Consider the following 26,552-nt stretch of genomic DNA (forward strand, 5'->3'; position numbering starts at 1 on the left):
ATCATTGTTAGTTAACTAGAATAATCGTATTCACGTTTGCGAACGACAAAATCCACACAGCGCTAGTGCTATGTTTCACCCGCTCTCCGTTGTATACACCACCGCTTAACCATTAATTAAGTCCGCAAATAAACATGTTCTGTATACGCCAAATTAACGGTTCATCACGCATCTAAGAGCATATCTGTTTGACTCAGTATCTCCCCATCTTCATTTAAGTAAGACCTTAATGTTTGATTCAAGATTTAACAATAATACCGTAAGGATAAGTTTGGTGCTAGTCCAGTCTTAAAGGTTTAGGATTAATGCATTAATTCAAAATTGGGTTGTTTGTTATGCAGGATAGCTAGAATTTCCACCAGCTGATCTCAACCGACATCAACATCAGAACTCATTTGCAATTTATTCCGGAATAGTACTAGTTTTCTTCATTCGCAGCATATACATACTCTGCCGAGCGAATCTCAGGAGTCAATTTTTAAAATATTTAAATTTTTTTATTCTAAGTCCTCCTTGCACTTTTAAAAACCTGCCCAAATTTAGGTCCACCTTTTCAAGTTCCACCTGTCAAATTTTACCAGAGTCACTCAGCATGGAGAGATAACTAGCTCATTACTCTAACTTCTATGTTCTTGCTCAGTCTTGTTCCATAAGAAAATTTAAACGCAACTCACTAAAGTTAGCTTTTTCGACAAAGTAGAATACTCGTTTTTCAAAACAACCTGATCTCAATTGACATCGACACTAGAACTTATTCATTTGCATTTTTTCTCAGCGATACAATTTTATTTAAATAAAACACGAGTGTAACATTTCATTTTGAGCTTTACCCAATGATTTTAATCCTAAAACTATACAACTTGTTTATTGCCGATAAACATTAATTTATATAATAGGGAATGCTTGTATGGCGTTATGATCGATCCAAATATAAAGTTATCAATTGGGAAAAAAATCTGTTTCATGCGATTAATTTAAACCAGCCTTTTCGTGATCATCAGAAAGAACATAAAGCGATCTAACAGAAATGCTAATATGGGCGAGTTGCGTCAAGCTCATGTCATGTGCAGCGAAATTCTGGAAGAAATTTTGACACAACTCATATAAAATTTTATTGTCGTGCAGCGATGTCTACTTTAAGTCCGATTCGCACTTTTTGCATCGTGTACATACCTAATGTGAAAAACGTTCGCATTTTAGTTGCGGGGGTGCAGTCCAAATCAGCTGCTCTCTGCCTTTATTAAAATTGCATATCCAGCACAAAATGTTTTACCTTCTTCTTGCATTTTGTCTGTTTAAATCATAATGGTATATGGCAGATGAACACTCCCCCTTTGTTCTCATTCAGTCTTGTTTCCCGTCAGAGTTATTCTTCTACACTAACTGTTAGTATGAATAGTCTCCCTAATGTATTTCCCATGTTACTGACAAGGAGAATTTGCTTATCAATCAAAAAATGTTTTGGTTGGCGATTATTTCCTAAATTCTAGCCAGTCTTAGGGTTAAAGAGTTTAACAAAGCAAATTCAAAAGTTTCTCGTTTACCAGAGGCAGTTTTGTCTTCCCAGCTGACGACAAAACAATATCTCATTTTCATTTTAGCTCGGAATAGTGCATATCTGTTTGATTTGCATAAACTGTAAACTCTACAGAGTGAATCTTGGTATGGTTTAACAGCATTACTTTGCACTAAACGAGATGCGTGTCTGAAATTATGATCAAAACTATTAATTTGGAAAAAGTCTTGAGCCATTAAGTGGTTCAATGTTGTTTCTCTTCTTCCAGATCACACAGCTAATGCGTCGTTCTACTTCCTCTTTTATGTCCCTCTTGAAGAAAGCGTAAGCAACTGGGTTGATGGCAGAGTTTAAAACTAACAGAGGCAATTTGAATCTTTTATCATTACATGGTTGTTCGTCTTTCATTATGTATACAAGACTACATCGCAGATAGCATGCACAACAAACAAGAAACAGGCCAATAACAATGGCCATCAATTTCACAGCCGACTTCTCCCCGTTTTTGAGCAAATATCGATAATTGAAGCGGAGTTGTTTCGCTAAGATACGGTTGGCTCGTTCGTGTCTATAAACAACATGTAACATTGAACCAAAGTAAAAAATAAGACTGCAGCCCGATAAGATCTCTAAAATCATTAATATCCAAAAAGAAATTACGTAAAGAGAACGATTGTCGTTAAAAACGAGCCTTATTAGCACATAGGGACAAACAAGTAGAATTGGCAGTATCCAAGAAAGAAAAATCAACTGAGAAACACGTTTGCGTGTCATGAACAATAAGTATTTGAGAGGCTTCACAACAGCAATGTAGCGATCCAGGACTAAACAACATAAGTTTGTTATAGAAACGAACGTAAACAGCCATCTTAGATAATCCACCCCGTCGGCAAAAGGGGCTTCAGGATCGCAGCCAGTTGTCTTCTCGCAGACAAAAAGTGGGGGAACAGCACTCAGCCCAACACAGAAATCCGCCACAGCAAGTGAAACGACAAACGCGTTGCTTTTAGTTCGAAGCCGTCGCCGTCTGCAAACAAGGATGATGATAAATCCATTTCCAGCTATGGCTACGATGGAAAGAGACCAGCCAAGAATCCAGAACCAGGTTTCCATTTAGGGGTTTTTGAATGACTTTACTCAGGCGAAAATACAGAAGATAACTTTCGATGATGAACTGATAGAAGACCCGCCGTGGAAGCTCTTCGACTATGGAGCATTTTTATTGACACCTGCCTGTTAATAAAAGTGCTAAATTTGTTTGCCTTTACGTATGTAAAATTACATATTTAATGCAAAGCCTCTCCTGGCTCTTTATCTGCTTCACCCGTAACGGGTACAGCAGCCAACCACTTATATTTTCTAAGCAATGAATACGCAAATATGATTTCTTTAGCCTTTTTATCCTAAAAATTTTCAATTATATTTCTATTTTTTGGGTGCGTTCCAACCATAAGCGAGTGAATAAACACGTATTCTCTTTTGCCACGCCAAGTTCAAAGGATGGAAAGTTGTGACTTTCAAATGCCCACTCTACGTCGTATTCTTTGGTTCCATAGAACGCATTCTCCTTCTTTCACCTTCCAGCCAAGTGACGTCAACTTTTTCAAGCAAGGGAAAGCCTAGAACATTAGCTGCAACCTCTATTTTCGTCTTGCTTTTCCATCTCTCGCTTACGCAACGCATGGGGGCCAAGATTGTCTCAACACTGTAGGTGTCGTTGATGCGGATAGTGCAAATGCTGACAGTCTCACGCTCTGATTGGTTTCGCGGGTAAAATAGCAGTATGGCGATTATTACCATCTATCTCGCGCTCTTTCATACTTCAAACTCTTCGCAACACACTCTTGTGCGGTAAAGAATTTTGAAGGGTACCTTCAGATACACACGAACCTAAAAATAACTGGTAAACAAAATCGAATGAGGTACACTAGAAAGGAAAGGGAAACAGTTAGAGATGGAGAAGATCACTGAGGTGCGAAACAACAAATTGGAAAATAAAGGCAGCCTCATTTTAGAGGTGATGTTGGAATTCAATTTTGTTTTGTTCCTTAATTATCAACGCCTATTGACAAACTAGTAATGAAAGCTTAAAAAACAAATTTTGTAGATTTCTTGGATTAGCTGAAAAAGTTGCATTACTTTGTCTAGATGATCCAGAAAATACATTTTGTCATCTCCTTCTTTATATCCCGCTTGAAGAAGGCGTACGCGATGGGGTTAATAGCAGAGTTTAAAACAAGAAGGAGTATTTTATATGCTTCATCATCACATGTTTTTCCTGTTTTAAATAATAATATATAACCACATCGCAAAGCAAATGTGTTCGCTTGAAGGAAAATTCCTTTAACAATTGTCATCATTTTAACTGCAGATTTCTCCTGGATTTTGAACAGAAATCGATGATTAAAGTGGAGCTGCTTTGCTAAGACACGAGCTGCTCGTTCGTGCTTGTTAACAACAAGTAACATTGAAGCGAAGCAAAAGATCAGACTACAGCATGGCAGAAAAGCCAAAAAAATTATGTTCATCGAAATATTTAAGTCAAATAGTAGACGTTGGCTTGGACTAAGCCGATCCATTTTGAAAACAGCCAAAGCAGTAATAACTGGAATCGCCCAAGAGGTGAAAATCACCAGGAAAACGCGGCGACGCTTCATAAAAGTCAAATATTTGAAAGGCATTACAACGGCAACATAACGCTTCAGCAATGTCGATAGCGTAATGTTTGTAGATAGAAATAAGAGATGGTAAGTTTTGAGCTCGCTAAAGAAATAGAGAAAGATGTTTTTCGTCTTGTCATATCTTGTCGATATCATCTGTTGTTGCAGTTTCCCGGTAATTGTTATCGCTCATTATCGAAACAAATTTCTAAATGTTTTCCTCATGCACCATTCGAATACTTACCTTCAGTGATTTATAGACACACAGATGTATAAATCATATTCTCTTGTTCTTGAATGTTTTTAAGTCCTTTAGCAGCAGGATGGGAATATTTGCATTACATCAATCCACGTTGTCTAAATTAGTAGTGAATTCGCAGAAACAGAAATATTAAAAAAAAGTTACGTATCAAAACTGCACTGGAAAAAGAACAATTACCATCATGCTGACATCCATAACTATGTCTACGTACCAAATACAAACCTTGGGACCTCCCTAATGTAGAGCGGGACCTGTTTTTTGATTTGTTTTCGCGAACAACCAAAGGGAAAATAATTGTTCCTATATTTTCTCTTACCTGAGCTAAACTGACAAAACGATCGATTGGACTATCTTAATTTGCAAGTCAAGATGGCAGATATGATTTCAGTATAACCAGAAGCATTTTATTTCCCTTGTCACCCAAAAATTTTACCTCTAAAAGTACTTCTATGTAAGTTTAGCTGACGCAATTGATTTGTGCAACAATGAGTGCACAAATCTATCTTATCGACATATTGAGAGACAACCTGACTGACAGACAGACTGCTTTGCAAAATTATAAAATGAAACAGACCGACTGGCAAAATTAGAAAAAAACTAACCATAACAATTGAAAATATACAAAAAGAAAATACGAATTGGTAAGGATTGATGAGATGAAAAAGAATCTTCCTTAGACATTATTATGAAAGATATGATCTACTCTCCTCATCATGCACACACCGTAAGCAAATCCCTAATCTTATTTATGGACTTTTAACTCGTGGAAGATAGCTAAAGACAGTTGAGCGGAAGACGTTTGTCCAAGTTTTGCATTTCTGGATTGACATGTTAAACGATATGGCTGCGTAGGATGAAATAGTTGTTTTTATTAATTGGCTCAGTGTGGTTTATTTTCTGACACATGACACATCAAATATACCGTGTTATCTCCATGTTTATGTCTCTCTTGAAGACGGCATAAGCGAAGGGGTTAACGACGGATTTCAGTACAAGAAAGGGTAATATTCTTGATCATCACACGACAACAAGATCAAACCTAGGCACAAACAGTCACCTAGGATCTACGACTTACCTAAGATACACAAGCCCAACACACCGTGAGGACAAATTGAATCATGTATTAACACCTTTGCTAACGATCTGTCGGCATACCTAGCCATTATCCTTGACAGGCAAGTCAGACTACTCAGTTATTAACTCTACGCACTTCGCATCAACCATCAGTCACGAGAAAGTACATGATAACGAGGTCATGGTATCTTTTGACGTAGAATCATTGTTTACAAAAGTAACGATCGAGGATGCAGTTCAAGCCGCATGACGAAAAATAGAGAACGAAAGCGATCTTGCTCACAAACTTAACACCTACACAAATTGCCGACCTCTTGAATTTCGTCTTAAGATCGACATATTTCCAATACAACGGGTCGATTTATGAACAGCAAGACGGAGCAGCTATGGGAAGCCCTGTTTCCGCAGTTACAGCTAACATCTACGTGGAAGAATTTGAAGAACAGACGATAGCAAATGCGACTTGCAAACCTAAGATCTGGAAACGATATGAGGATGACACTTTCACAGTCTTAGACCGGAACCATGTCAACGGCTTTTTATAACATCTAAACAGTGAACAGCCTATCATTCGTTTTACCATGGAAATCGAGAAGGATAACACCATTCCTTTTCTCGACACAACAGTTATAAGGGACTTCTCAGTACCACTGTCTACAGAAAGCCCACCCACTTTGACCAGTACCTAGCCTATGATTCACACCACCCTCAGTCAGTGAAGTGTGGTATTGTTAAGTGTCTTAACGACCGAGCCAAACACCTCACAACGAAACCGTCAGTTATCTCTGAGGAAAAGAAACACCAGTTATCAGTTCTTGTTTCTAATGGTTATCCCTCTTCATTTGTACGAAAACTCGCAAAGACAACAAGAGTAACTGCATACAAAAATCCCGCGCAGGAATTTAAATCTATTGCCGTTCTCCCTTACATAAGGGGCGTGTCAGAGGTTCTTCGCCGCTGCCTACAACATGAAGGTATACGGACCGTTTTCAAGTCTGACATCATACTTAGGTCTCATGTAGTACGACCTAAAGACGCCCTGGAACCAACAAAACAAAACGGTGTCGTTTGCAAGATCCCATGCGAATGCGGCAAAGTGTACATCGGTGAAACAGGGAGATCAATGCGAGAAAGGATAAATGAACATGACAGAGACATACGGTTTGCTCGTACTCAGACCTCAGCGGGAAAAAAAAGAGGAACAAAGTTAAGCGTATCTCCTCGTTCGTCATCTGACATAAAGAAAAGAATGAATTCTAGGCTGGAAACATTAGGAGTAAGTCAATAACTTGTCATATAAGAAGCAGCCCTTTAAAAAATAAAGATACGCACAGGAAAAAACGTTGAGCAAATTTTGCAAAACGCGTCTTTTGAAAGCTTTTTAGGATAAAAGACAACAGAGATATTCAAGGGCGAAATGGACTATTTTACGCACGCGAAACAGTTATCAAGGAGGATGGGTAAGAACATATTATATCCTGATTGAAAAATATTTTGCTTTGCTCATATTGAAAATTGCATCAAAAATACTCTCGACACGCGGTTTTTGCGAGGCAATCGATTATATTCTTAGTTGTGTTTAATCGAGCCTTTGGTTTGCTTTCTGTACATAACATGTTCAAAACCGAACGTTTTTCGCCCTGTTAAACTCCCTTTACCTAGCTACTAAGAAAACACAGTAACCCAACTTCCTTTAACTCCATATTTCTCAGTTGGGCCTGCACACTTCTAAGACCAGCTACTAAACACAGCAAATTGAATGTCTCTTTTCCAAGGGAGAAATTATTTATTTTCAAACCAAGTCACCTGAGCTATAAAATGACAAAACGATCGATTGAACTATCCTAATTTGCAAGTCAATGGTGACAGATATAATTTCAGCATGACCAGAAGCATTTTATTTCTCTTGTCACCCGAAAAATTCTACTTCTAAAAGTACTTCTACTGAAGTTTGGCAGACGTAATTAATTTGAACCACAACGAGTGCATGTCTAGCAAAATAATCAATCACAATGAGATGGAAACGTTCTGAAAAAATATCTTAAATACGCATGATTCATACACAGAAAATCTTGCTGGATAAGTTCTTCCTTTGACAGGTTAAAACGGTTCAATAACGTAAAAACGATTTACTTAAAATCCGAACTTGATTCGAATGTAAAAGCTTCATTGATTAAAAAGACTAAATTTCTAACTCTCTCAAAATTCCACCGGTGGTTTTCCAAGGAAACTTTTTGGTTATCAGTGAACACTTGGCTTCGTGAGACTTTTCTGAATTTGCTCGTCGTGGGGCATTGTTAAAAAACTCTTCCTAGGACTCTTGAAGAAAGCGTAAGCAGCTGGGTTGATGGCAGAGTTTAAAACTAACAGAGGCAATTTGAATCTTTTATCATTACATGGTTGTTCGTCTTTCATTATGTATACAAGACTACATCGCAGAGAGCATGCACAACAAACAAGAAACAGGCCAATAACAATGGCCATCAATTTCACAGCCGACTTCTCCCCGTTTTTGAGCAAATATCGATAATTGAAGCGGAGTTGTTTCGCTAAGATACGGTTGGCTCGTTCGTGTCTATAAACAACATGTAACATTGAACCAAAGTAAAAAATAAGTTTAGTTCGAAGCCGCCGCCGTCTGCAAGCAAGGAAGATGATAAATCCATTTCCAGCTATGGTTACGATGGAAAGAGACCAGCCAAGAATCCAGAACCAGATTTCCATTTAGGGGTTTTGTATGACTTTACTCAAGCAAAAATAGAGAAGATAACTTTCGATGATGAACATTTTTATTGACACCTGTCATGAGCCTGTTAATAGAAGTGCTAAATTTATGACGGTCGCCTCACCACCAGCGTATACAAGAAGCCCACGCTCACCGATCAATACTTAGCGTATGATTCGCACTACCCTCAATCAGTAAAACGCGTTATTGTTTTTTTAGAGGGCACGGTAACGAATCCTGCAATCTGATTGGTTCTTTACCCGGTCAGTATTTTCCTATCTCTGCCCACGGGCCACGGTAACGCTTTCGTGAGTCGCCGAGTACATCTCAACTTTCGTTGTCATTTTTTCATAAATATACCTCGTTTTCCGGCTGGGCAGTATTTTTAAGCAAACACGTCGGTCACTATCTCAAGCCGATAACTAACTTATGAATCCTCTCTTTTCTCTCTATCAAATCACTTTGGTTGACAGAAAAATATTGGTTTCAGAATGAATTTGAATAAACAATAGTGTCATTACGTTGGTTGACAAGCGGCCTAAAAACCGTCTGCAATTAATTTGAATCGTTCACAAAAAGTACCCAGAAAGTTGAAACGTGAAGTGTTTGGTTACAGTTAAACTGAACGATGGAACTTTCATTCATTTAATATCTGAATTTTCTCAAGCAATTTGTTCGTAGTGAAAGAGCGAGCGAAGTTTTAATTTAAGTTCTACAAAAAACATACGCTCCCGGTGAGTCTTTCCAATTCCGTTCAATTTATACATTTGTACCGTAAATTGCACAACAGAAATTGAAGGAATTTTTTGAGAAAAGGCCGCATTAAATTCCCTTGTGTCTCGTTGAAGTGTGCCGTTCGAATTTAGTTTTTGTGAAGGAAAGACCAGAGACACACACGCCATTGCAGCAAACAAACGAGTAAACTCTCACAACTTCAAAGTAAAAAAATTGAATTTACTCACAATTACTTTCCTCGCCGTTTACTTAATGAACAGAGGTAAATATTCGTACATGAATGAATGGTCGATGAGAGTGAATAATACTTTCCGTTAGATTATTGACTGATTTTGAAGAAAACATTGTCGTGACAGCCCTTGCCAAACTAGTTCTGTTGGTTTTCAAATGTTCTTACGTTTTTTTTTTTCTTGTGCGCTCTCTAGTTGACAGGTGTCAGATTGTGACAGATACTTGTAAAAATAATGTTTCAAAGTTTGTTTGGAAGCCTTTTAAATCACCTTTATCGTTACGGAAACGAAAATGTTTCGCTGAGGCATCTCTCTTTAATTTGTATCACCTCTATTTTAACTACCATTTACTCACTCAAAAATTGTTCAGTTTATGGAAGATCTTGCCGTATTTACAGCCCTAAATCATTCGAGTTCTTTCGGAAAGAATTTCGTCAAGTTTAAAAACAATAAATATGTTATTTACCGGCTAAGGGTCGGTCCGTATGGTGAAAAACTGTGACCGAGGTCTTGAAAATACTAAGCATTTTCAAGACCTCGGTCACAGTTTTTCACCATACGGACCTCCCAGCCGGCAAATAAGATATATGTATTGTTAAGTGCCTTTACGAGCGCGCCAAACGTCTCGTAACTAAATCCTCCGTTATCTCCGAGGAGAAAAAACACCTGTCATCTGTTCTGGCTTCTAATGGTCATCCATTTTCTTTCTTGCAGAAACTTACCAAGACCGGAAAACCAAACAACAGTGCCGAACCCGCCAGCGAGTTCAAAGCTACTGTGGTTTTACCTTATGTCAAAGGTCTCTCCGAACAGCTTGGCCGTTGCCTACAACAAAAAGGCGTATGCGCTGTTTTCAAGTCGGAGACTACGCTAAGATCTCAGTTATTACGACCCAAAGACGCTGTCGACCCGGCTAAACAAGATGGCGTAGTTTATAGGATTCCCTGTGAATGCGGCAAGGTGTACATCGGAGAGACTGGAAGACCTATGCAAGACAGAATTGAGGAGCACGACCGAGACATTTGACTCGCCCGTACCGAGACCTCCGCCGTTTCAGAGCATGCCCACAACACCGGACACAAACCACTCTGGAACGAAGTAAAGTTTATTGATCGTGACCCTTATTACAACACGCGCAGGGTCAAAGAGGCCATTCATATAAGACTACACCCTAACAACATCAACAGGGATAATGGAATAGAAATTTCAGAAGCGTGGATACCCACGATCAAAAAACACAACAACAGGAGAGCCGTGCAACAGCGGACCGCCGAGGGAGCAAATCACAGCAAGGATCGAAATGCACCAATTAGCGCTGTTGAAAAACAACTAATCACAGCAGAGCATCATGCTTTATAAGATCACGCATGACCAGTCGACCTCATCCCTGAAGAAGACTAGCAGTCGAAACGTCGCGATCTACATCACACATGACTACTTCTAAAGACAAACGAAAAACTTAGCTTTTATTGTTAACTGAATATTTTTGGTTGAGGACAAGTTCATCCAAGGTTTTAGTTCTGGTTTGACGTGTTATGCATTCTAGCTGCGTAGGATGAAAGAGTTGTTTTCATTAATCGGCTCAATGTGGTTCCTTTTTTTTCACATGAAACAGCAAACATACCGTGTTACCTCCATGTTTATGCCTCTCTTGAAGATAGCGTAAGCGACGAGGTTAATGGCGGAGTTTAATACAAGGAGGGGTATTTTATATTCTCGATCATCACACAGTGTTTCGTCTTTCAAAATGTAAATAAAGCTACATCGCAAAGCTAACGAATAAGCTACAAGAAACAAGCCAATGACAATTGCTATTATTTTTACAGCAGACTTCTCCTGGACTCTGAACAAAAATCGCTGGTTAAAGGGCAGTTGTTTTGTTAAGATGCGGGTGGCTCTTTCGTGCATATAAATAACATGGCACATTGATCCAAAGCAGAAAATTAGACCGCAACACGGTAAGAATTCTAGGAAAAACATGAGAATCGATATGAGAATTTTAAACAGCAGACCATCACTAAAAACAAGCCAGTTTAGTAAAAAAGGCCAAGACGACAACCACTGCAATGGTCCTAGAGATAAATATCACCTGGAAAACACGTCTGCGTGTCATAAAAGTTAAATAACTTAACGGCTTCACAACAGCAACGTAGGGCTCCAGGACTAAACAAGCATAAGTTTGTCAAGGACGCGTACACGAACAGCCAACTTAAATAATCCATCCCGCTTCCTAAGAAAGCCTTAGGGTCGCATCTAGTTGACGTCTTGCAGAGGAATAGCGAGGGGAAAGCTCTCAATCTAGCACAGAAGTCCGCCACTGCAAGAGAAAGTATAAATGCATTGATTTTTGGTACGAAGCCGCTGTCTTCTGCAGACATGGAATATAATAAATCCATTTCCAGTCATGGTCAGGATGGACAGAAACCAGTCAACAATCCAAAACCATGTTTCCACATTGCTATTCCGCGGAGTGGCCGGCCCTACACAATTGAGAGCCGAGAGGATAAAACTTCTGGTTTGGAGCTAATATAAACAATTCACAAATTATTTGAAACACCTGGTGATTTTGTCTTGTGTAAAGTCCGCCGTAAATCTCATCACAATTGATTAATCGGCCTGAATTCCCGTCGCTCTTACTTTAGGTAAACAGCCTCCATTCCTTGATTGGTCAGTCATGAAATACTGGAAGTAAACTGATCTTAAGAGAAGCACGCTCGGGCGAAACATGCGTGATTGCATCTGTATTGAACTATGAAAATTGCACAATTTACCATGTTAACGTTAACATGATACTTTTGATAAACGGAGAGGGATAGCTAAATAAGGGATTTGACAACTTGTTTCAATTGAGGACATTATCAGGTCCTAAAAAATGGACACATCGAACCATAACACTTGTATGAACACTCGCCACACTCTTCTCTATACATTTTCTACGGTCATGACAAGAAGATTTGTCTATCAATCAAGAGCTTCTTTAGTCAACGTTCGCACCCTTTCGATTATCAAGACCTTACTTTGACTCAACGGTGATGCTGTAAGGAACGATTTGACGCCAGTCCGTCATAGAAGTTTAAGAGTTAAACGTAACAAACTTTGACATTTGCTTGTTGCCAAAGTACAACTGTCTCTTCCAGTAAACCAGCCAATCTCAACTGACATCAAAACTAAAACTCGTTTGCAATTTAAATCGGAATAGCTGTAATGTGCTTCATTTGCAATATATATATATATATATATATATATATATATTTACTCTGCAAAGCGAATGTCTATAGAACACTCTTTTGTAATTGTTTATACTAACTCCTTGAAATTTTTAAAACATGAGCGATTTAATGCAAACTTTTTTTTCCCGCTGGGTTGAATTTTGCCAGCTTCACTCAAAACAGAGATGAAGAGCTGATACTTTAACAGCCGACTTCTTCTCGTTTTTGAGAAAACGAAGATTAAAGCAGAGTTGTTTCGCTAAGATACGGGCGGCTCGTTCGTGTCTATAAACAACATGTAACATTGAACCAAAGTAAAAGATAAGACCACAGCACGACAGGATCTCGAAGAAAATCATTATTATACAAGAATTCACAGTATCCAAGAATGAAAAATCAACTGAGAAACACGTTTTCGTGTCATGAACAGTAAGTATTTGAGAGGCTTCACAACAGCAATGTGGCGATCCAGGACTAAACTACATAAGTTTGTTACAAACGCACACGTAAACAGCCCTACTTAGATAATCAACCCTGTCGGCAAAAGGGGCTTCAGGATCGCATCCAGTTGTCTTCTAGCAGACCAAAAGTGAGGAAACAGCACTCAGCCCAACACAGAAATCCGCCACAGCAAGTGAAACGACAAATGCGTTGGTTTTGGTCCGAAGCCGCCGAGTTCTGCAAACAAGGAAAATGATAAATCCACTTCCAGTTACGGTCACAATCGAAAGAGACCAGCCAAGAATCTAGAACCAGGTATCCATTTTGTAAACAAAGGGTGATTGTACATAGCTAGGTAAACTGTCCAGAAACTGTGAGGAAAAATTGATGTAAGACTTAACGACCCCACAAGCTTTATAGCTTAACAATTATCGTTTGAGATAGAGGATTTGATCGACTGAAGAATGACCGACTTGTATCAAATGAAAATTAAGTGGATAAGCGCGCAATAAACTTAGTATTTTTATTTAATCCCTGCTGTTCCTGTTTTTTCTTCCCACTTTATTATATGCAAAACTGCACCTTTGAAATTTTTATTGATGCCGGCCTGGGCTAATAATATAACCATTTACTGATGATCTCTACTCATTAATGAGCTGTACTCATTTAACATGTGAAGAATTTCAAAGGTGCAAGACTGAATATACCATCAGTTATTGGGGAATGGCAAAAAAAGTGAAGCTGTGGGTGTAAGGGTGAATTTCAAAGAGAATTTGTGACAGCTTCTCTTCAGGCACCTGAAAAATAACAAATTCAAAGTAAAAATAGCAGGAAGAGTTAAGCCAGCAAAACTCAAGCAACATTTCAACGCAACATCTTGCAACATTGTTAAACCTAGTTGAGAGATGTTGTGTAGGAGCTGGCCAAACGCACGCAACACCTTGCAACATACAAAATTTTGACTATTTTCGAACTTGATCCAACTTGTTGCAACATGTTGCTACGGGGTGGCCAAACTTGTGCAACACGTTACGTGCAACAATGTTGCAAGATATTGCGTTTGACCAGGGCTTTATGCACTTGTCACTCAGGCAGTAAAATTTTTCACGGCTCAATTAGTAGTTGTTATATGCTTAAGGCATGATTTGCAAGGTTCGTCGTAACTTTAGGATCAATGACGACAGCGGACTAAAATATACTGAAGCCTTTCGTCATAGTTTCGCGTGAATAACATCTCTTTTCTTTAGAGGAAGACGAAGCATGAGAAAACCCAATAGGAGCACAATTTTGCCTGTCGTTAAACTAAACGCGTTGAAGTTGCATTACATCTATCTTCTATTCAACGAATTTCTTTAAACGATTTGGCATAACACTAAATTAGCCAGAATACTGTGGTCGAGTTGGTGTTAAAATCAGCTGCCATTTACTTTGGTTAAAAATTACACGTAACACCAAACTTCCCCCTCCTCCTTTCCTATATTTTCTCTAACTTAATCAAAACGAAAGGAAAACTAGCAGTTATTGAAGCGGTATGGGAGGCTAACTCGACCTTTTCGGAATGCAGGTAATTAAGTGTTAACAACTGGGTTGAAAACGTAAATTAGCCACCGTAAAGGGTAAAAAAGCTGACGTTTCGAGCGTTAGCCCTTCGTCAGAGCGATTAGAGGAATTGTGGGTTGTGTGTGGATTTATATGTAGAAAGTGGAGCTTTTATTTTCTCACATATTAAAGATTATTGTTTATGTAGCCTATTTGCAAATTTGACCATTGGAAAACATGCTGCTTTCGAAATAAATGCGATTGAAGTTTTGTTTCGAAGGACAAATCTTGAGCAAAATAATAAAGATACGATCCTGGTCTGACGGTGTTTTCGGTTTACGCTGTATTTCCTTTAGATGACATTTCACACACATCAATTTCATTCAGCAATGAAATATGAAGCGCTTCTTGCCATAGATGGAACTCGGGAGAGAGCTCTACAGCAGCTAACCACTTATATTTTCTAAGCAATCAATACACAAATATGATTTCTTTAGCCTTTTTATTCTAAACATTCTCAATTATATTTCTATTTATTGGGATGCGTCCCAACCACAAGCGAGCGAATAAACACGTATTCTATTTTGTCACGCCACGTTCAAAAGATTGAAAGTTGTGACTTTCAAATGCCCACACTACGTCGTATTTTTTTGGTTCCATATCACGCATTTTCCTTCTTTCACCTTCCAGCCAAGTGACGTCAACTTTTCTAAGTAAGGGAAAGCCTAAAACATTAGCTGCAACCTCTATTTTCGTCTTGCTTTTCCATCTCTCGCTTGTGCGGCTGTTGAATTCTTCTCTATGTAGGTGTATATCTGAGAGCCATCATGACGCCTCTTTTCAATCTCTTTAATGACGGTGGAGACACTGTTCCTGTTCTAAAAATATAATTTCATCGAAACTCAACTTCCTTCTTCTGGAAAAAGTGTGCCGCTTTAATGATCTTTACTAAGTGGTCTCGGCCTCAACGCAAGTTGGAATGAACGTTTTCGATGTCCTACGTTTGCAATGATTTCATCATAACGGCTCTGTCTTGAAATATCATTGTGAATCCAAAACCAAGTTTTTATTTTGTAATAAGAGTAGTTTTACTCAAATAACTTTACAGAGACTTGTCATGGACAAATAATCAGATAATCATCAAATACGGGTGGAGATAGTGTTCCTCAAGATCTATTTGGAAGAGAACTGTTATGGAAAATTAAACTCGTGTTTGCGTTAAATTTTGCATCTTAATAACATACAATGAGTCCGCCTTATGTATTAGCATATAACAGCAGCTAAACTCTACACAGAGAACTTTTTATTCATTTTTAAACTAGAGAATATTAACTGTGAGCGGAACTTATCCCTGTGACCCATGATTGTTTTTTTTTCAGTCTATTTTTAATTTCGCACCACGCTGGAAAGTTATTCTTTTCCATAACTCGAATGATAACGCGGATAACGATCTTGATAGCGAGAAAGATGTTTTCGTCTTGTCACGAGCGTGGGACAAAGAAAAAATTCTGAGTCCCTATGAGGAGTCGACCCTCAGACCTTCGGATTCCGCGCTCCGATGCTCTACCACTGAACTACAGAGACTTCACGGTGAGGATGGGGCATTACGTAGTCCATATGACACGCGTCGTGCATACTGCCAGGATCAGCAATGTCGATAGCATAACGTTTGTAGATAGAAATAAGAGATGGTAAGTTTTGAGCTCGCTAAAGAAATAGAGAAAGATGTTTTTCGTCTTGTCATATCTTGTCGATATCATCTGTTGTTGCAGTTTCCCGGTAATTGTTACCGCTCATTATCGAAACAAATTTCTAAATGTTTTCCTCATGCACCATTCGAATACTTACCTTCAGTGATTTATAGACACACAGATGTAAAATCATATTCTCTTGTTCTTGAATGTTTTTAAGTCCTTTAGCAGCAGGATGGGAATATTTGCATTACATCAATCCACGTTGTCTAAATTAGTAGTGAATTCGCAGAAACAGAAATATTAAAAAAAAGTTACGTATCAAAACTGCACTGGAAAAAAGAACAATTACCATCATGCTAACACCCATAACTATGTCTACGTACCAAATACAAACCTTGGGACCTCCCTTAGGTAGAGCGGGACCTGTTTTTTTATTTGTTTTGTTCTTTTTATCGTGCAAAAGACAAGTTCTCGCGAACAACCAAGGGGAAAATAATTGTTCCTATATTTTCTCTTACCTGAGCTAAACTGACAAAACGATCGATTGGACTATCTTAATTTGCAAGTCAAGATGGCAGATATGATTTCAGTATAACCAGAAGCATTTTATTTCCCTGTCACCCAAAAATTTTACCTCTAAAAGTACTTCTATGTAAGTTTAGCTGACGCAATTGCTGACGGCATAAGCGAAGGGGCTAACGACAGATTTCAATACAAGAAAGGGTATTTTATATTCTTGATCATCACACGACAACAAGATCAAACCTAGGCACAAATAGCCACCTAGGATCTACGGCTTACCTAAGATACACAACCCCAACACACCGTTAGGACCAATTGAATCATGTATTAACACCTTTGCTTACGATCTGTCGGCATACCTAGCCATTATCCTTGACAGGCAAGTCAGACTACTCAGTTATTAACTCTACGCACTTCGCATCAACCATCAGTCACGAGAAAGTACATGATAACGAGGTCATGGTATCTTTTGACGTAGAATCGTTGTTTACAAAAGTAACGATCGAGGATGCAGTTCAAGCCGCATGACGAAAAATAGAGAACGAAACCGATCTTGCTCACAAACTTAACACCTACACAAATTGCCGACCTCTTGAATTTCGTCTTAAGATCGACATATTTCCAATACAACGGGTCGATTTATGAACAGCAAGACGGAGCAGCTATGGGAAGCCCTAGGCCTGTTTCCGCTGTTACAGCTAACATCTACGTGGAAGAATTTGAAGAACAGACGATAGCAAATGCGACTTGCAAACCTAAGATCTGGAAACGATATGAGGATGACACTTTCACAGTCTTAGACCGGAACCATGTCAACGGCTTTTTATAACATCTAAACAGTGAACAGCCTATCATTCGTTTTACCATGGAAATTGAGAAGGATAACACCATTCCTTTTCTCGACACAACAGTTATAAGGGACTTCCCAGTACCACTGTCTACAGAAAGCCCGCCCACTTTGACCAGTACCTAGCCTATGATTCACACCACCCTCAGTCAGTGAAGTGTGGTATTGTTAAGTGTCTTTACGACCGAGCCAAACACCTCACAACGAAACCGTCAGTTATCTCTGAGGAAAAGAAACACCAGTTATCAGTTCTTGTTTCTAATGGTTATCCCTCTTCATTTGTACGAAAACTCGCAAAGACAACAAGAGTAACAGCCAACAAAAAACCCGCGCAGGAATTTAAATCTACTGCCGTTCTCCCTTACATAAGGGGTGTTTCAGAGGTTCTTCGCCTCTGCCTACAACATGAAGGTATACGGACCGTTTTCAAGTCTGACACAATACTTAGGTCTCATTTAGTACGACCTAAAGACGCCCTGGAATCAACAAAACAAAACGGTGTCGTTTACAAGATCCCATTTGAATGCGGCAAAGTGTACATCGGTGAAACAGGGAGATCAATGCGAGAAAGGATAAATGAACATGACAGAGACATACGGTTTGCTCGTACTCAGACCTCTGCGGGGAAAAAAGAGGAACAAAGTTAAGCGTATCTCCTCGTTCGTCATCTGACATAAAGAAAAGAATGAATTCTAGGCTGGAAACATTAGGAGTAAGTCAATAACTTGTCATATAAGAAGCAGCCCTTTAAAAAATAAAGATACGCACAGGAAAAAACGTTGAGCAAATTTTGCAAAACGCGTCTTTTGAAAGCTTTTTAGGATAAAAGACAACAGAGATATTCAAGGGCGAAATGGACTATTTTACGCACGCGAAACAGTTATCAAGGAGGATGGGTAAGAACATATTATATCCTGATTGAAAAATATTTTGCTTTGCTCATATTGAAAATTGCATCAAAAATACTCTCGACACGCGGTTTTTGCGAGGCAATCGATTATATTCTTAGTTGTGTTTAATCGAGCCTTTGGTTTGCTTTCTGTACATAACATGTTCAAAACCGAACGTTTTTCGCCCTGTTAAACTCCCTTTACCTAGCTACTAAGAAAACACAGTAATCCAACTTCCTTTAAATCCATATTTCTCAGTTGGGCCTGCACACTTCTAAGACCAGCTACTAAACACAGCAAATTGAATGTCTCTTTTCCAAGAGAGAAATTATTTATTTTCAAACCAAGTCACCCGAGCTATAAAATGACAAAACGATCGATTGAACTATCCTAATTTGCAAGTCAATGGTGACAGATATAATTTCAGCATGACCAGAAGCATTTTATTTCTCTTGTCACCCGAAAAATTCTACTTCTAAAAGTACTTCTACTGAAGTTTGGCAGACGTAATTAATTTGAACCACAACGAGTGCATGTCTAGCAAAATAATCAATCACAATGAGATGGAAACGTTCTGAAAAAATATCTTAAATACGCATGATTCATACACAGAAAATCTTGCTGGATAAGTTCTTCCTTTGACAGGTTAAAACGGTTCAATAACGTAAAAACGATTTACTTAAAATCCGAACTTGATTCGAATGTAAAAGCTTCACTGATTAAAAAAACTAAATTTCTAACTCTCTCAAAATTCCACCGGTGGTTTTCCAAGGAAACTTTTTGGTTATCAGTGAACACTTGGCTTCGTGAGACTTTTCTGAATTTGCTCGTCGTGGGGCATTGTTAAAAAACTCTTCCTAGGACTCTTTAAGAAAGCGTAAGCAACTGGGTTGATGGCAGAGTTTAAAACTAACAGAGGCAATTTGAATCTTTTATCATTACATGGTTGTTCGTCTTTCATTATGTATACAAGACTACATCGCAGAGAGCATGCACAACAAACAAGAAACAGGCCAATAACAATGACCATCAATTTCACAGCGGACTTCTCCTCGTTTTTGCGAAAATATCGATGATTGAAGCGGAGTTGTTTCGCTAAGATGCGGGCGGCTCGTTCGTGTTTATAAACAACATGAAACATCGAACCAAAGTAAAAAATAAGACTGCAGCACGACAGGATCTCTAAAATCATTAATATCCAAGTATTAACTAAGAAAACAGAAATACTGTCGTTAAAAACGAGCCACGCTAGAACATCGAGACAAACAAAAAGAATTGACAGTATCCAAGAAAGAAAAATCAACTGAGTAACACGTTTGCGCGTCAATAAGAACAATAAGTATTTGAGAGGATTCACAACAGCAATGTAGCGATCCAGGACTAAACTACATAAGTTTGTTACAGACGCGTACGTAAACAGCCACCTAAGATAATCCACCCTGTCGGCAAAAGGGGCTTCAGGATCGCAGCCAGTTGTCTTCTCGCAGACAAAAAGTGAGGGAACAGCACTCAGCCCAACACAGATATCCGCCACAGCAAGTGAAACGACAAACGCGTTGCTTTTAGTTCGAAGCCGCCGCCGTCTGCAAACAAGGAAGATGATAAATCCATTTCCAGCTATGGTTACGATGGAAAGAGACCAGCCAAGAATCCAGAACCAGGTTTCCATTTAGGGGTTTTGAATGACTTTACTCAGGCGAAAATACAGAAGATAACTTTCGATGATGAACTGATAGAAGACCCGTCGTGGAGGTTCCTTGACATAGGAACATTTTTATTGACACCTGTCATGAGCATGTTAATACAAGTGCTAAATTTATGACGGTCGCCTCACCACCAGCGTATACAAGAAGCCCACGCTCACCGATCAATAATTAGCGTATGATTCGCACTACCCTCAATCAGTAAAACGCGTTATTGTTTTTTCAGAGGGCACGGTAACGAATCCTGCAATCTGATTGGTTCTTTACCCGGTCAGTATTTTCCTATCTCTGCCCACGGGCCACGGTAACGCTTTCGTGAGTCGCCGAGTACATCTCAACTTTCGTTGTCATTTTTTCATAAATATACCTCGTTTTCCGGCTGGGCAGTATTTTTAAGCAAACACGTCGGTCACTATCTCAAGCCGATAACTAACTTATGAATCCTCTCTTTTCTCTCTATCAAATCACTTTGGTTGACAGAAAAATATTGGTTTCAGAATGAATTTGAATAAACAATAGTGTCATTACGTTGGTTGACAAGCGGCCTAAAAACCGTCTGCAATTAATTTGAATCGTTCACAAAAAGTACCCAGAAAGTTGAAACGTGAAGTATTTGGTTACAGTTAAACTGAACGATGGAACTTTCATTCATTTAATATCTGAATTTTCTCAAGCAATTTGTTCGTAGTGAAAGAGCGAGCGAAGTTTTAATTTAAGTTCTACAAAAAACATACGCTCCCGGTGAGTCTTTCCAATTCCGTTCAATTGGTTATAGCGGGTTTCGCCCATAACGAGTTTCGCACATATCGTTTCGCCCAGAACGAGAATGGTTTCGCCCAGAACAATAAAGGTTTCGCCCATAAGTAAAACTTCTACACTCTCACTCGGAAAACGTCAACCTTATAAACGTTTGTATGCACAGAATGAAGAAAAGTGACTTGACCTGAGATCATGAAATTTTGAAACGAACAAGTTACTGTTGAAACGAACAAGTCAATTATAGCTTTCACTGTGGAGCGGGGATTGTTAAGGTAATTCGCGCACGAAATACTGCAGAGACGTCCGTTTGTCGTAAAAGCATTGCTATGATTTTTTTTGCATCACTTTTCTTCTCGAGAATTAAATTAACGCTTTTGAAAACACTTGCGCGTGGAACATATCATCGTTGCAAATCTTTTGTACACGGAAGATAAGTTCCGCACGCCAGCTTATGAATACATGTGAATACGGTTTCGTGAATACTAAAACAAAGGAATCGAGAGTTAAAGATTGTATTTCTGACATAGGTAACGGCAACATATAATTGGAAAAGAGATAGAATAGATATGCCTGGGCGAAACCATTCTCGTTATGGGCGAAACGCTTCTTGGGCGAAACTCGTTATGGGCGAAACCCGCGGATACCGTTCAATTTATACATTTGTACCGTAAATCGCACAACAGAAATTGAAGGAATTTTTTGAGAAAAGGCCGCATTAAATTCCCTTGTGTCTCGTTGAAGTGTGCCGTTCGAATTTAGTTTTTGTGAAGGAAAGACCAGAGTCACACACGCCATTGCAGCAAACAAACGAGTAAACTCTCACAACTTCAAAGTAAAAAAATTGAATTTACTCACAATTACTTTCCTCGCCGTTTACTTAATGAACAGAGGTAAATATTCGTACATGAATGAATGGTCGATGAGAGTGAATAATACTTTCCGTTAGATTATTGACTGATTTTGAAGAAAACATTGTCGTGACAGCCCTTGCCAAACTAGTTCTGTTGGTTTTCAAATGTTCCTACGCTTTTTTTTTCTTGCGCGCTCTCTAATTGACAGGTGTCAGATTGTGACAGATCCTTGTAAAAATAATGTTTCAAAGTTTGTTTGGAAGCCTTTTAAATCACCTTTATCGTTACGGAAATGAAAATGTTTCGCTGAGGCATCTCTCTTTAATTTCACTCAAAAATTGTTCAGTTTATGGAAGATCTTGCCGTATTTACAGCCCTAAATCATTCGAGTTCTTTCGGAAAGAATTTCGTCAAGTTTAAAAACAATAAATATGTTATTTACCGGCTAAGGGTCGGTCCGTATGGTGAAAAACTGTGACCTGTCTTCAAGACCTCGGTCACAGTTTTTCACCATACGGACCGACCCTTAGCTGGTAAATAACATATATGTATTGTTAAGTGCCTTTACGAGCGCGCCAAACGTCTCGTAACAAAATCCTCTGTTATCTCCGAGGAGAAAAAACACCTGTCATCTGTTCTGGCTTCTAATGGTCATCCATTTTCTTTCTTGCAGAAACTTACCAAGACCGGAAAACCAAACAACAGTGCCGAACCCGCCAACGAGTTCAAAGCTACTGTGATTTTACCTTATGTCAAAGGTCTGTCCGAACAGCTTGGCCGTTGCCTACAACAACAAGGCGTACGCGCTGTTTTCAAGTCGGAGACTACGCTAAGATCTCAGTTATTACGACCCAAAGACGCTGTCGACCCAGCTAAACAAGATGGCGTAGTTTATAGGATTCCCTGTGAATGCGGCAAGGTGTACATCGGAGAGACTGGAAGACCTATGCAAGACAGAATTGAGGAGCACGACCGAGACATTTGACTCGCCCGTACCGAGACCTCCGCCGTTTCAGAGCATGCCCACAACACCGGACACAAACCACTCTGGAACGAAGTAAAGTTTATTGATCGTGACCCTTATTACTACACGCGCAGGGTCAAAGAGGCCATTCATATAAAACTACACCCTAACAACATCAACAGGGATAATGGAATAGAAATTTCAGAAGCGTGGATACCCACGATCAAAAAACACAACAACTGCAACAGCGGATCGCCGAGGGAGCAAATCACTGAGTGAACAGCAAGGATCGAAATGCACCAATTAGCGCTGTTGAAAAACAACTAATCACAGCAGAGCATCATGCTTTATAAGATCACGCATGACCAGTCGACCTCATCCCTGAAGAAGACTAGCAGTATGCAGTCGAAACGTCGCGATCTACATCACACATGACTACTGTTCTAAAGACAAACGAAAAACTTAGCTTTTATTGTTAACTGAATATTTTTGGTTGAGGACAAGTTCATCCAAGGTTTTAGTTCTGGTGTGACGTGTTATGCATTCTAGCTGCCTAGGATGAAAGAGTTGTTTTCATTAATCGGCTCAATGTGGTTCCTTTTTTTTCACATGAAACAGCAAACATACCGTGTTAGCGACGAGGTTAATGGCGGAGTTTAATACAAGGAGGGGTATTTTATATTCTCGATCATCACACTGTGTTTCGTCTTTCAAAATGTAAATAAAGCTACATCGCAAAGCTAACGAATAAGCTACAAGAAACAAGCCAATGACAATTGCTATTATTTTTACAGCAGACTTCTCCTGGACTCTGAACAAAAATCGCTGGTTAAAGGGCAGTTGTTTTGTTAAGATGCGGGTGGCTCTTTCGTGCTTATAAATAACATAGTACATTGATCCAAAGCAGAAAATTAGACCGCAACACGGTAAGAATTCTAGGAAAAACATGAGAATCGATATGAGAATTTTAAACAGCAGACCATCACTAAAAACAAGCCAGTTTAGTAAAAAAGGCCAAGACGACAACCACTGCAATGGTCCTAGAGATAAATATCACCTGGAAAACACGTCTGCGTGTCATAAAAGTTAAATAACTTAACGGCTTCACAACAGCAACGTAGGGCTCCAGGACTAAACAAGCATAAGTTTGTCAAGGACGCGTACACGAACAGCCAACTTAAATAATCCATCCCGCTTCCTAAGAAAGCCTTAGGGTCGCATCTAGTTGACGTCTTGCAGAGGAATAGCGAGGGGAAAGCTCTCAATCTAGCACAGAAGTCCGCCACTGCAAGAGAAAGTATAAATGCATTGATTTTTGGTACGAAGCCGCTGTCTTCTGCAGACATGGAATATAATAAATCCATTTCCAGTCATGGTCAGGATGGACAGAAACCAGTCAACAATCCAAAACCATGTTTCCACGTTGCTATTCCGCGGAGTGGCCGGCCCTACACAATTGAGAGCCGAGAGGATAAAACTTCTGGTTTGGAGCTAATATAAACAATTCACAAATTATTTGAAACACCTGGTGATTTTGTCTTGTGTAAAGTCCGCCGTAAATCTCATCATAATTGATTAATCGGCCTGAATTCCCGTCGCTCTTACTGTAGGTAAACGGCCTCCATTCCTTGATTGGTCAGTCATGAAATACTGGAAATAAATTGATCATAAGAGAAGCACGCTCGGGCGAAACATGCGTGATTGCATCTGTATTGAACTATGGAAATTGCACAATTTACCATGTTAACGTTCACATGATACTTTTGATAAACGGAGAGGGATAGGTAAATAAGGGATTTGACAACTTGTTTCAATTGAGGACATTATCAGGTCCTAAAAAATGGACACATCGAACCATAACATTTGTATGAACACTCTCCACACTCTTCTCTATACATTTTCTACGGTCATGACAAGAAGATTTGTCTATCAATCAAGAGCTTCTTTAGTCAACGTTCGCTCCCTTCCGATTATCAAAATCTTACTTTGACTCAGCGGTGATGCTATAAGGAACGATTTGACGCCAGTCCGTCATAGAAGTTTAAGAGTTAAACGTAACAAACTTTGACATTTGCTTGTTGCCAAAGTACAACTGTCTCTTCCAGTAAACCAGCCAATCTCTGACATCAAAACTAAAACTCGTTTGCAATTTAAATCGGAATAGCTGTAATGTGCTTCATTTGCATCATATATATATATATATATATATATATATATATATATATTTACTCTGCAAAGCGAATGTCTATAGAACACTCTTTTGTAATTGTTTATACTAACTCCTTGAAATTTTTAAAACATGAGCGATTTAATGCAAACTTTTTTTTCCGCTGGGTTGAATTTTGCCAGCTTCGCTCAAAACAGAGATGAAGAGCAGATACTTTAAACACTAAGTGACTCAGGCTTATATTTCCTATGAAAATTTAAACACAGCCTAGTAAAGCTAGCTTTTTCAACACAGTTTAATCAACCATTTTTCAAAATAACCTGATCTCATTTGCCATCGGCTCCAACTCTCCTTCATTTGCTAATCAGCGGCGATGCAACGTTATCTAAATACAACAAGAGTAGCTCTTTATGGCGGTCCTCACCCAATTATTCAACTTATTTCCTGCTTGTCAACATTAATGTATACAATAGATAACGCTTGCCTCAAATTACGATCGATCAAAATAAAAAGTCATCCATCTGGAAAAGCTTTTGAGTCATTAAGTGGTTCAATGTGGTTTTTCTTCTTTCAGATCACACAGCAAATGCATCGTTCTACTTCCTCTTTTATGTCCCTCTTGAACAGAGCGTGAGCGACTGGGTTGATGGCAGAGTTTAAAAACCAACAGAGGCAATTTGAATTTTTTATCATTACATGGTTGTTCTTCTTTCATTATGTATATAAGACTACATCGCAGAGAGCATGCAGAAAAAACAAGAAACAGGCCTATAACAATGGCCATCACTTTCACAGCCGACTTCTTCTCGTTTTTGAGAAAACGAAGATTAAAGCAGAGTTGTTTCGCTAAGATACGGGCGGCTCGTTCATGTCTATAAACAACATGTAAAATTGAACCAAAGTAAAAGATAAGACCACAGCACGACAGGATCTCGGAGAAAATCATTATTATCCAAGTATTAATTAGGAAAACAGAAATATTGTTGTCAAAAACGAGCCACGTTAGAACATCGGGACAAACAACAAGAATTCACAGTATCCAAGAATGAAAAATCAACTGAGAAACACGTTTTCGTGTCATGAACAGCAAGTATTTGAGAGGCTTCACAACAGCAATGTGGCGATGCAGGACTAAACTACATAAGTTTGTTACAAACGCACACGTAAACAGCCCTACTTAGATAATCAACCCTGTCGGCAAAAGGGGCTTCAGGATCGCATCCAGTTGTCTTCTAGCAGACAAAAAGTGAGGAAACAGCACTCAGCCCAACACAGAAATCCGCCACAGCAAGTGAAACGACAAATGCGTTGGTTTTGGTCCGAAGCCGCCGAGTTCTGCAAACAAGGAAAATGATAAATCTGCTTTCAGTTACGGTCACAGTCGAAAGAGACCAGCCAAGAATCTAGAACCAGGTATCCATTTTGTAAACAAAGGGTGATTGTACATAGCTAGGTAAACTGTCCAGAAACAGTGAGGAAAAATTGATGTAAGACTTAACGACCCCACAAGCTTTGTAGCTTAACAATTATCGTTTTGAGATAGAGGATTTGATCGATTGAAGAATGACCGACTTATATCAAATGAAAATTAAGTGGATAAGCGCGCAATAAACTTAGTATTTTTCTTTAATCCCTGCTGTTCCTGTTTTTTCTTCCCACTTTATTATATGCAAAACTGCACCTTTGAAATTTTTATTGATGCCAGCCTGGGCTAATAATATAACCATTTACTGATGATCTCTACTCATTAATGAGCTGTACTCA

General features: G+C 39.0%; 3 protein-coding genes and 2 pseudogenes across 3 annotated transcripts; all 5 read right to left on the reverse strand.

Moving 5' to 3' along the window:
* Positions 1-1,346: 1,346 nt before the first annotated feature.
* On the reverse strand, positions 1,347-2,694 carry LOC136284343 (octopamine receptor beta-2R-like). Its single transcript, XM_066174561.1, has one exon. It carries the CDS (start codon positions 2,627-2,629, stop codon positions 1,727-1,729), a length of 903 nt encoding a protein of 300 aa, XP_066030658.1. The 5' UTR covers positions 2,630-2,694; the 3' UTR covers positions 1,347-1,726.
* Positions 2,695-10,744: 8,050 nt separating this feature from the next.
* LOC136278908 (octopamine receptor beta-2R-like) lies at positions 10,745-11,878 on the reverse strand (annotated as a pseudogene).
* A 7,253-nt stretch (positions 11,879-19,131) lies between these two features.
* LOC136278909 (octopamine receptor beta-2R-like) lies at positions 19,132-20,013 on the reverse strand. Its single transcript, XM_066162122.1, has one exon. It carries the CDS (start codon positions 20,011-20,013, stop codon positions 19,132-19,134), a length of 882 nt encoding a protein of 293 aa, XP_066018219.1.
* A 3,193-nt stretch (positions 20,014-23,206) lies between these two features.
* LOC131796713 (trace amine-associated receptor 5-like) lies at positions 23,207-24,265 on the reverse strand. The gene is given in 5 exon segments (XM_066162124.1): positions 23,207-23,627; positions 23,629-23,759; positions 23,761-23,931; positions 23,933-24,112; positions 24,227-24,265. Coding segments are annotated over 5 exon segments (942 nt in total).
* Positions 24,266-25,301: 1,036 nt separating this feature from the next.
* LOC131796715 (octopamine receptor beta-2R-like) lies at positions 25,302-26,209 on the reverse strand (annotated as a pseudogene).
* Positions 26,210-26,552: the final 343 nt, after the last annotated feature.

The sequence above is a fragment of the Pocillopora verrucosa genome, chromosome 1 (assembly GCF_036669915.1).
Source record: "Pocillopora verrucosa isolate sample1 chromosome 1, ASM3666991v2, whole genome shotgun sequence".
Lineage (NCBI taxonomy): Eukaryota > Metazoa > Cnidaria > Anthozoa > Scleractinia > Pocilloporidae > Pocillopora > Pocillopora verrucosa.

What these genes read in the sequence shown, in the direction of transcription:
- LOC136284343 (XM_066174561.1), bottom strand. Translation starts at nt 2,629, where the DNA reads ATGGAAACCTGGTTCTGGATTCTTGGCTGGTCTCTTTCCATCGTAGCC.
- LOC136278909 (XM_066162122.1), bottom strand. Translation starts at nt 20,013, where the DNA reads ATGGAAACCTGGTTCTGGATTCTTGGCTGGTCTCTTTCCATCGTAACC.